The 12,193-nt window shown below is 38.2% G+C and overlaps 1 protein-coding gene across 1 annotated transcript in view; it reads left to right on the plus strand.

Moving 5' to 3' along the window:
• The first annotated feature begins 467 nt into the window (after positions 1–467).
• LOC122202439 (kinesin family binding protein) overlaps positions 468–12,193 on the plus strand; it is a 34,876-nt gene continuing 23,150 nt past the window's right edge. The window contains exons 1-2 of the mRNA XM_042908805.1: positions 468–1,067; positions 11,417–11,515. Coding sequence (XP_042764739.1) covers positions 642–1,067; positions 11,417–11,515 — 525 coding nt within the window. The 5' untranslated portion in view covers positions 468–641. The remainder of the gene's footprint in view (positions 1,068–11,416; positions 11,516–12,193) is intronic.

The raw sequence follows: 12,193 nt of genomic DNA on the forward strand, positions 1-12,193 counted from the left end.
TGTGTAATGGAAAAAGCCACGCCTCAGGTGGTTTGTCACAGCTCTGGGACTTCTGTGTTACTTTGGGAAGTTGCACACATACCTCCAGCCTGTACTTCAGGGCTGAAGGGAAAATATTGGTCGATCATTGAGTTCTTTTTACATAGTGAAAGCTATCTTTCACTCAAGAAGCTATACGTTAATAATAAACGAATCCTTGTTACATTTTCGTCCAGTCATGGGTTGGGTTATACACTAATATCAAAAGGTTTCTGTCATTCAGTGTACACCAACTAACGAGAGTAGTTAGCTATGTTTCTAAACACTATTTCCATGTGTCATGTTAAAGTCAGCCGATACTTACATGCAGGTAGAACTTCACGGCGTCACGCGAGAGAATCCACCACCGCAGAGGGTAGGGCTGGAGGTGTGGCTGCCCTCATTGACAGCTTCGTTTCTACGACAACGGTTGCTGTGGTGCCTACTATGCCTTTCCGTTGGTCACTGCAGAGCATATTGCGGTTCCTCTGGAGGACCTCATTGGTTACGGTTCTGCTGTGTCGGATCTGTCGGGGGCCGTAAGTGAAGTGTCGCAAAGCAGAAAGAAGGCGGGAGTCCGATTGCAAACATCCATCGAGGACGCCCAGGCCGTAGAGGCCGCTATGGCGAGTGCTCCGTGGGCCGAGATTCGTGAGAAATTCCAGGCCGCGCTGGCTTTGTCGCGGGTGGAATTGCATAAAAACCCCGAGAAGGAACCGTACAAGTCCAAATACGGCGCCCGAGCACTGCTGGAAGAGGTCAAGGCGCTGTTGGGCCCCGCGCCTGAGGACGAGGATGAGCGGCCTCAGACCGATGACGGCGTGGGCGCAGGGGACCACGCCCTGGGGCTGCCAGCTGAAGCGGTGGAGGCCGAGGGGCCCATCGCGCAGGGGGCAGTGAGGCTGGCGGTGATTGAGTTCCATCTCGGGGTGAACCACATCGACACCGAGGAGCTGTCGGCGGGGGAGGAGCATCTGGTGAAATGCCTGAGGCTGCTGCGCAAGTACCGGCTGTCGCACGACTGCGTCTCCCTCTACATACAGGCTCAGGTGAGAGCGAGCCGGGCCCGCTGTTGTCGGCCAGAGGCGAGGGATGGAGAGGGCCCCACTCTCGCCAAGGCCAAAGGCAACTGTTATGAGGCACGGTTTGGCCCCGTGTTTTGAAGCTTTGGAATAAACAGCTTGCAAACTCCGACATCACTTGCTGCTTCGCTTAGTCGTGGTCAACACATTGGTTTCCTGAGACCCTACTACATCATAAATGCCCTTTCCAACTCTTCTCCACCAGTCCAAATCTTGTTCATTCTATTAAGAAGAAATGCAGAGTAATTTAAAATCTTAATTTAAGGTCTCAAGGAAATGACAACGAATGACCCGAGTGCATGCTTAATTTAAAACAAATTGTTTAAAAATCTTAGCAAAAAAATATATATTGCAAATATATATACTTGCAATATATATAGCAAAAATATATATTACATATATATATTTGCAATGTATATATTGCAAATATACATATATTGCAAATATATATTTGCAAATATACATATTGAAAATACATATGTTTGCAATATATTTGCAATGTATATGTATATTGCAAAAATAGAAACTGAAGATTTTTAAACAATTTGTTTTAAATTAAGCATGCACTCGGGTCATTCTTTGTCGTTTCTTTGAGACCTTAAATTAAGATTTTAAATTACTTTGGTCTCTCTCTCTCTCTCTCTCTCTCTCTCTCTATATCTCTCTCTCTCTCTCTCTCTCTCTCTCTCTCTATATATATATATATATATATATTCCTTTGCTTCCCAGGGAATTCCTGCCCATTCTTCCAAACCCATCTCAAAACAAATCTCATACTTGAGTAACTTTCTTTGAGCATTTTGTTCGAACTTGTATCTTTGAGTTCTTATGATACTCACTGTTTCCCATTTATATGGCACTTGGTTTATTAAGAAATAAATCTGACATTCTCTTCAGGAACCTAACACTGCAAAATACAAATATGTATGAACTCTTTGTATGTGCCAGGAACTTGGGGTAAGCTCACAAACCAGTTCTTAATACATGTGATCCAGGAACATTTACCAAAAATGATGATGTGACAAGTGGGCCACAAAGAAAAACCTCAGAATTAAAAAGGAAATTGTATATGTCATTTTCTTTTATCATGGCCCAATAAATTTAAAAGCTACATAATCACAGGAACTATATATCTTTTTGCACACTATTTATAACTTAGTACCTCCCTCCTAGTAGGCCATTCTAAATATTTGTCCATTGGATTAATGATCTAATGAAATTCATAAGAGATTAAACTCAAAACCTCAATTATTTGAAATTTTCTTTAACCAGATGGCTGCCTGAGATCTTCATAAACATTAAACAATTTCAACATAGCAAGAAGAGAATTAGAAACCTTCCTAAATGTAATATATAGTGCCCAGTATTTACTGTATTTTTATTCTTTTTTTTTAAGTGTTTATTTATTTTGAGAGAGAGAGAGAGAGTACGAGCAGGGGAGAGGCAGAGAGAGAGAATCCCAAGCAGGCTCTGTGCTATCAGCACAGAGCCAAAAATGGAGCTTAATCTCATGAACCATGAGATCATGACCTGAGCTGAAATCAAGAGTCTGTTGCTTAACTAATTGAGCCACCCAGGTGTTCCAGCTGTATTTTGACTTTAATATGCACACTGCTTCATATCTTAGTATGTCTAAAATCAGGATGCATCTTATAGCTGTGTCATAATTTACCTGGCAGTGTTTTCTTGTTGATAGATAAAATAATTGTGTCTTATAGATGTGACATCTTACATTCAATAAAATACAGTATTTCAAACAGCCAACCTTTTCTGAAGAGTGAATTATTTTAGGAATTCTTACTAAAATCAGGAACAAAACTTTGATTAGAACTTCTGGCCGTTGCAGTAATATAGAAAGCCATAAGAGTTATTAATTTTGGAAAAAATAATTTATCAAAGTAACCATTTGCATATAGGATCCTTGTATACCTAAAAACTAAAGTCATCAACTGAAAAACTATTAGAATGATCAGTTAAATAAAGTGGGGGGATATAAAGTAAATATATAATATCAATAGTGTTCCTGTATATAAGAAACAGTGGTTAAAAGATATTTTTAGAAATTGCATATTATCGGGTAGTAGAATTGATAATTCTAAAAGGAGAGATATACCAAGTCATTGGCTTGGTATGAACGTAATGGCTAAACACAATAGTCATTCTGATACTCATTTGTAGGTTTGTTAGTTTCTGCCAAAATCACAATAATTTTTGTCTTAGAGCTTGACAAAATGAATATGTTTATCTGAAAGAACAAAGAAGAGTGAACATAAAAATATAATAAGAAAAATAATGCACTAAAACTACCCTACCTGGTACTAAAACTATACAGCAGTAGTAATTTACTTAGATTCTCTTTGTGCTAATATGTTTCTGAACTCTACTGTTCAGTTGATCTGTTTATTCCAATAGCATTACCACACTTGAATTTTATTACATCTAGTATTTGCTATACATGATGAGAGATTTGATCTCACTAATAATAAAGCAAACTAAAAGAATGAAATAGAAAAAATTGTATCAGATTGCAGAGTTTATTAAAGATACAAACTAAAAGAATGAAATAGAAAAATTGTATCAGATTGCAGAGTTTATTAAAGATACAAACTAAAAGAATGAAATAGAAAAATTGTATCAGATTGCAGAGTCTATTAAAGATACCGCTTATACTTGTCATTGGAGAGACTATGAGGAAACAGATACTATCCATTAGCATTATTATTAGTGGAAATACAAATTCACAGAACTTTTCTGGAGATCAGTAGGTATTGAAATTCCGGAGTCAAGACTTTAACTTAAAAATTGCATATCAGTATCCTAAAATAATATTGGATCAGGCATGCAAAGGTGTGTCAAAGTGGATGTTCATCACACCATTGTCAATTAAAAAAAACAACAGCATTGTCAATTTTTAAAAAATGAATGAAATAAATATCAGTCAATAGATACATGGTTAAATAAATATGGATACATTCATCCAGAAGAACAGTGTACAGCCATTAAAAATAATGATTTATAGGGGCGCCTGGGTGGCTCAGTTGGTTAAGCGTCAGATCTTGATCTCAGCTCAGGTCATGGTCTTATGGTTCGTGGGATCTGGCCCCACTTGGGATTCTCTCTTTCCCTCTTCTCCCCCCCACCCCCCCACCACTTGTGCATGAGCTCTTTATCTTTCTCAGAATAAATAAACCTTAAAAAAAAATAATGATTTATCTTTGTTAACCAAAAATATCAATATTAAGAGGGAGAGGGAAGAGCATAGGCATGTTTGGAATTAGGTAGAATGATTCCATTTTGTAAAAGACTACATGTGTGTGTAGGAAAAATTTTGAAAGTAACACTTCATGGGAATTTATGATATTCTGACTGCTTTGTCTTAACCTGATATTTACTTCCTGGAAAACTACAAAAATACAAAACCTGGATCCACATTAGATTATTAAAAGAGACTATCCCTTTCTATCTTTGCTGAGTTCTGATGCCTTTAAGAATGATTTTTCTCCAGGTTTTCTTCTAGTTTAAAAAAAAATTAAGTTTATTTAATTTGGGAGAGAGAGAGCATGAACAGGGGAGGGGCAGAGAGAGGGAGAGACAGAATCCCAAGCAGGCTCTGTGCTCAAATCCACAAACCATGAGACCTGTGCCAAAACCAAGAGTCCGACACTCAAGTGACTGAGCCACCCAGGCGTCCCTGCAATTCTTGCTATCAGCAATATATACTTGCATTATCATGTTTTTTTTTTTTTTTAATTAAAAAAAATTTTTTTAAGTAGCCTCCACACCCAACGTGGGGCTTGAATTCATGACCCTTAGATGGAGAGTTGCGTACTCTTCCCACTGAGCCAGCCAGGTACTCCTCATCTTGAGTGAAATTTAACTACTTCACTTTGGTAAATTCCCTAACAAATTGGTAGATTATTCTCCCCCACTCCCAGGATATAGATGTATAAAGAACATGCTTGTGTGTGTGTGTGTGTGTGTGTGTGTGTGTGTGGCTTTATTGAGGTATAACTGACCTACAATAAACTGTACATATCTAAAGTGTACAATTTGATGAATTTTGACATATGTATATACCGATGAAACACTTGGTGTAATCAGCGTATTGACTATATCCACTATCACTACAGGTTTCCTGTGCTCCTGTGTGATCCCTCCCTGCCTCCTTTATTCTCTCTTTCCCTTCTCTTTGGTCCCTTCCCTACATTTTCTAGAATTTCATAATGGAATCATGGAGTGTATACTCTTCTTTTGGTCTGATTTCTTTCACTCTGCAGCATTATTTCATCCCTGTGTCTGAGACATTCATTTTTTTTTTTTTCTTTCTTTTTTAGTCTGTTAATATGGTGAATAACCTTGATTGATTTTCTGGTGTTAAAAACCAACCTTTCCTTCCTGTGATAAACTCCACTTGGAGTTTGTACCAAGTAAAACTTGGGTGAAGTATTACCCTTTTTATGTATTGGACTCAATTTGCTAAAATTTCAATAATTTTTTGTATCAGTGTTCATGAAGGATATCAGGCTATGGTTTTCTTGTTATGTCTTTGGCTTAATATGAGATGGGAAGCGTTCTTTCCTCTAGTCTTCTGGAAGAAGTTGTGTAGAGTTAGTATTATTTCTTCCTTACATGCTTGGTAGAATTTACCGGTAATACCTCTTTAGCTGTTTTTATTTTATATCTAACTTTTTTCCTACCTAGTCTGGTATCCTGAGGCAAGAACATGATGATGCTCTAAATGATATAATAGTTTCTTGTGTATTTTAGGATTTATATTATATTTAAACATAATTTATGTAGAATGTCAATAGTAATTATCTTTGTGGAATAAACATTTAAAAAAAACCCACTAACATGTGTCAGTTATATCTCAATAAAAAGAATTGCAAAACACTAACACTATTAATTTTGAAAAATCAGATCAATTCCAGATCTGTTGCATGGTCCTTCAAGATCTCAAGCAGGTTATAGTTGAAAAGAAAAACCTTAAAAAAGAAAAAAAAGAAAAGAAAAACCTTAGTCATTTCTAGACACACTCTAGGGTTCTCTTTATCACACACCAGAGTCACTGCTTTCTGTGGCACAGCCTACCATGCATCTAGCAGGTTAAATACATGACCATTCATCAGAATAGATGTGGCCAACTAGTTCTTGGTACTAGTAAATCTCTAGGTGAGATTTTTTTTTTTTTTTTTTTTTTTAAAAAATTTTTTTTTTTTTTTTTTTTTTTCAACGTTTTTATTTTTGGGACAGAGAGAGACAGAGCATGAACGGGGGAGGGGCAGAGAGAGAGGGAGACACAGAATCGGAAACAGGCTCCAGGCTCTGAGCCATCAGCCCAGAGCCTGACGCGGGGCTCGAACTCACGGACCGCGAGATCGTGACCTGGCTGAAGTCGGACGCTTAACCGACTGCGCCACCCAGGCGCCCCTCTAGGTGAGATTTGATGTCTAGGCAAGATATATAGTATGCTGGGGTTAGGCTTAGTGGTGTCATGGCTAAATGGAGTTTCTCGATGACTATTGTCAGGAAAAATAAGTTGAACTAGAGAATTAGACAAGGTGACTTGTGGATCCATTTCTAAGATGAGAGAATGAATATTAAGGGAGATTATATTCTCTGAGCCTGGGTGAGCAGAATAATCAGTAAAGTAAATAATCAGTGTGCCAGAGCCCTTCAGATTTCTCCAGTGTCCTGCAAAGGACTTTATAAGTAATAAAGAAGAGGGAACTGTCTAATCTCAGTACGTTATCCCTGTGACCTACAGTGTCAGATACTGAGGACTGATCACTTCACCTAAAAAAAAAAATTATAGAATACATACATTATATGAAGCCAGAAGACCAGAGGTCTGCTGTATTCCAGAGTAACGATCAAGTCACCTTTAAGCTGTAGGGTTTTTAAACAGTTTTTTGTGCCATGTGCCCCTTTTGCGGTCTAGTGAAATCTGTGTTTCATAAAACAGAATAATGATTTTTTAAAAAATTTTTTTTTAATGTTTATTTATTTTTGAGACAGAGAGAGACAGAGCATGAATGGGGGAGGGGCAGAGAGAGAGGGAGACACAGAATCGGAAGCAGGCTCCAGGCTCTGAGCGGTCAGCCCAGAGCCCGACGCGGGGCTCGAACTCACGGACCGCGAGATCGTGACCTGAGCTGAAGTCGGACGTTTAACTGACTGAGCCACCCAGGCGCCCCCAGAATAATGATTTTAAATGCATAGCATAAACTGTAAAGAGTATAAAAGAAACTGATAATATAGAAGTTTATTGAAATATTTTTTAAGAATGCATTATATATGTTTCTTTATTCCCACATTAAATATCTAATGAGTTATTTGATAACTCCCATAATTTTAATGTAGTAGAGAATGTAGATGGTATGTTTGAACTATCTGCACATGAAAAATTTTCAATTCTGTAGGTCACAAAATCTCAGGTATTATAATACTGTTGCATTTTGTTTCCTGCATTTATAATGAAAAGAAATGCCAAATTTTAGAACACAGTGAAATACATTTGTCGTGTTTTGCCATCCATGTTCATAGACTCTGAATTTTTCTTTCTTTTCTTTTTCTTTTTTTTTTTTTTTTTTTTTTTTCACGGAAGGAGTTATTCTAGATTCTGAACTTTTCTTCATGGATGGGCCCATGGGCCCCAGGTTAAGAATCTGCATTAAAATTTTATTTAAAAAAAAAACAAAACCACCCCTGCTTCTTTATACTTTTCTTATACATACTTTCCTATATATCCCTTTCCTAGGGTAGTAGCCAAAGGTGGTAGAAGTATCAGAAGTATTCCTTGTGTCTGAAGCCCCAAGGGATGAGACAGTATAACTCTTGTCTAAAGGGAAGCTAGGCATCCAGTCTTGAGTTCTGACTAATTGCCCTGTAGAAAGCCTGATAGTATAGTCATGTAGCAGGGGACACACTGGCTTTGTTTTCACAGTGTTATTTAAGATATAACCTGTGTCAGGGCGTCTGGGTGGCTCAGTCGGTTAAGCATACAACTCTAGATCTCAGCTTAAGGGCTTGATCTTAGGGTTGTGAGTTCAAGCCCCACATTGGGCTCTGTATTGGGTGTGAAGCCTACTTAAAAAAAAAAAAAAAAAAAAAGATATAACCTTGTATGTAATCAGTTTCTCCTTAGCACCTTCATGATTCCAGAAAGAAGTTGGTGCTATGGAAATCAAAAGGAAGTGCTCAACTCAAAAGGAAGTGATCAATACAAGAAAAGACACTATAAATGAGGCATCTTTGATTGGGTGGATATAATTATAAAGCTATATAATTACAAAAAATTTTTTTCTTTCCTTTTTATTTATTTTTATTTTTTAATTTACATTCCAGTTAGCATATAGTGCTCAGGAGTAGATTCCTTAATGCCCCTTACCCATTTAGCCCTTCCCCCCACTCCCACAACCCCTCCAGTAACCCTCTGTTTGTTCTCTATCTTTAAGAGTCTCTTATGTTTTGTCCCCTTCCCTGTGTTTATATTATTTTTGCTTCCCTTCCCTTATGTTCATCTGTTTTGTGTCTTAAATTCCTCATATGCATGAAGTCATATGATATTTGTCTTTCTCTGACTAATTTTGCTTAGCATAATACCCTCTAGTTCTATCCATGTAGTTGCAAAGGGCAAGATTTCATTTTCTTTGATTGCCATGTAATACTCCATTGTATATATATACCACATCTTCTTTATCCATTCATCCATCAGTAGGCATTTGGGCTCTTTCCATACTTTGGCTATTGTTGATAGTGCTGCTATATACACTGGGGTGCCCCTTCAAAACAGCACACCTGTGTCCCTTGGATAAATACCTAGTAGTGCAATTGCTCGGTCGTAGGGTAGTTCTATTTTTAATTTTTTGAGGTACCTCCATACTCTTTTCCAAAGTGGCTGCACCAGTTTGCATTCCCACCAGCAGTGCAAAAGAGATCCTCTTTCTCCGCATCCTTGCCAACATCTGTTGTTGCCTGAGTTGTTAATGTTAGCCATTGCCATTCTGACAGGTGTGAGGTGGTATGTCATTGTGGTTTTGATTTGTATTTTCCCCTGATGATGAGTGATGTTGAACATTTTTTCATGTGTTGCTTGGCCATCTGGATGTCTTCTTTGGAGAAGTGTCTATTAAAACAATTAAAGCAAGTGTCTTTTGCCCATTTCTTCACTGGATTATTTGTATTTTGGGTGTTGAGTTTGCTAAGTTCTTTATAGATTTTGGATACTAACCCTTTATTGGATAATGTTATTTGTAAATATCTTCTCCCATTCCGTCACTTGCCTTTTAGTTTTGCTGATTGTCTCCTTCACTGTGCAGAAGCTTTTTATTTTGATAAGGTCCCGAGAGTTCATTTTTGCTTTTGTTTCCCTTGCCTCCAGAGACGTGTTGAGTAAGAAGTTGCTGCGGCCAAGATCAAAGATGTTTTTGCCCGCTTTCTCCTCTAGGCTTTTGATGGCTTCCTGTTTTACGTTTAGGTCTTTCATCCATTTTGAGTTTATTTTTGTGTATGGTGTAAGAAAGTGTTCCAGGTTCATTTTTCTGCATGTTGCTGCCCAGTTTTCCCATTTGCTGAAGAGACTGTCTTTATTCCATTGGATATTCTTTCCTGCTTTGTCAAAGATTAGTTGGCTATATGTTTGTGGGTCCATTCTGGGTTCTCTATTCTGTTCCATTAATCTGAGTATCTGTTTTTGTGCCAGTACCATACTGTCTTCATGATTACAGCTTTGTAATACAGTTTGAAGTCTGGAATTGTGATGCCTCCTGCTTTGTTTCTCTTTTTCAACACTGCTGTGGCTATTTGGGGTCTTTTCTGGTTCCGTACAAATTTTGGGATTGTTTGTTCTAGCTCTGTGAAGAATGCTGGTGTTATTTTGATAGGGATTGCTTTAATTTTTTAAATGTTTATTTTTGAGAGAGAGAGAGAGAGAGAGAGAGAGAGCACACAAGCAGGGGAGGGGCAGAGAGAGAATGGGAGACACAGAATCTGAAGCAGGCTCCAGGCTCTGAGCTGTCAGCCCAGAGTCCAACGCGGGGCTCGAACCCACAAACTGCGAGGTCATGACCTGAGCCGAAGTCGGACGCTTAACTGATTGAGCCACTCAGGTGCCCCTATAAAGCTATGTAATTTTAAGAACTTTGGAAAATATAAACAAACATTTTGTTGTTTGAAATGGTAAACATTAGGAATGTTGACTTAACTAATAATGAAAGGTATAATAGCATCTTCAGATTTTCATACCATATAATTTTAATTGTTGGGATTTAAGAGCTCATCACTCTTGCTTCAGGCTTCGACCAACCAGTAATTGTTGGGATACTGCTTTTTAGAGAGGTCCGTGGAAGAGATTGTAGATATTTTGAAAGCATTTTATGTGTCTGGCTCATCTTTGTCTCTATGTATATTATTACCTAGGTAACATTTTACCCCCAAATTTAGCAGCTTGAAACAACAAACTTGTATCAGGAATCTAGGCATGGCTTTGCTGGTTTCCTCTGTGTAAGGTCTCTCATCAGATTATTTGCCTGCTGAAGCTGCACTTGAAGGCTCAGCTTGGGGAGGTCCACTTGTAAGCTCATTCACCTGGTTGTTGGTGTGATTCAGTTTCAGGTCCTTACAGATTGTTGGTCCGAAGACCTCAGTTCCTTGCTGGCTGTTGACCTCCCTCAGTTCTTGCCACATGCGTCTGTCCATAGGGTGGCTCACAACATGTGGTCGGCTTCCCTCAGAGAGAACAAGCAAGAGGGATAGAAGATAGAACCGTGATGCTTTGTAATCTAATCTTGGAATGGACTTCCATTTACTTTTGTTAGAAGAAAGCCACTAAATTCAGCCCATACCTAAGAGAAAGAGATTATATGAGGGCATGAATGTTAGGAGAATCATTGGGGATTCATCTTAGTGGCTGTCTACCACACTACATAGGACAGTATTATTATGAGTAATTAATTCATTGTTAATCTGACTCTAGTATTATTTGATAGGTAAATACTGACTTTGAAACTATGAAAGTTTGGGGCGCCTGGGTGGCTCAGTCGGTTAAGCATCCGACTTCAGCTCAGGTCACGATCTCGCGGTCCGTGAGTTCGAGCCCCACGTCGGGCTCTGGGCTGATGGCTCAGAGCCTGGAGCCTGCTTCGGATTCTGTGTCTCCCTCTCTCTGTGCCCCTCCCCTGTTCATGCTCTGTCTCTCTCTGTCTCAAAAGTAAATAAACGTTAAAAAAAAAAAAAAAAAAAAAAAAAGAAACTATGAAAGTTACTCTAATTGAAAGATTTATGTTGTCATTATTTCTCTTTTCTTTATTTTCCAGAATAACCTAGGTATCTTGTGGTCTGAAAGAGAAGAAATTGAAACTGCACAGGCTTACCTAGAATCATCAGAAGCACTGTATAACCAGTATATGAAAGAGGTATGTTGTATATCATAATTTTAAAAAATGTTTATTTTTATATATTTTTTAATGACATGTCTTCTTTTTAATGTTTATTTATTTTAAGAGAGAGAGAGATAGTGAGTAGGGGAGAGGCAAAGAGAGGGAGAGAGAGAATCCTAAGCTGGCAGCACAGAGCCTGATGCAGGGCTCAAACCCATGAACCGTGAGATCATGACCTGAGCCAAAACCGAGAGTGGGATGCTTAATTGACTGAGCCACCCAGATGCCCCTGTCACGTACATTTTAGATTTTTATAGGAACTAGTCAAGAATTGAAGGCTTTTATTCCTCACTTACATTATTAGTACATGATTGCAGTATACTCGAGGACCTCTGTATAGAGCTGTCTAGGTGGTCACCTAATAGCTGAAATTATTTTATATTAAAGACTTCAGGGTTCTTAAAAATAATCTTTAGTCAGGATCTAATGGCAGTCTTAATCCAAATATAATTGTACAGGAAATATTCTGATTTATCCTAAAATACTGATGTTGGCATATTTTTATTTATAATCTAAAAATTCTATTTTGATTTCCACTGAGAATAGGAGTGCTTAAAGGAAAGCAAACAACTACTTAAGTAAAGTATCTGAAATCTTTGTGGCACTGGTTTTCAGATTTCAGCATGCATCAGTGTGGAGGGCTCTGGAGGGCTG

Source organism: Panthera leo, chromosome D2, assembly GCF_018350215.1.
Source record: "Panthera leo isolate Ple1 chromosome D2, P.leo_Ple1_pat1.1, whole genome shotgun sequence".
Lineage (NCBI taxonomy): Eukaryota > Metazoa > Chordata > Mammalia > Carnivora > Felidae > Panthera > Panthera leo.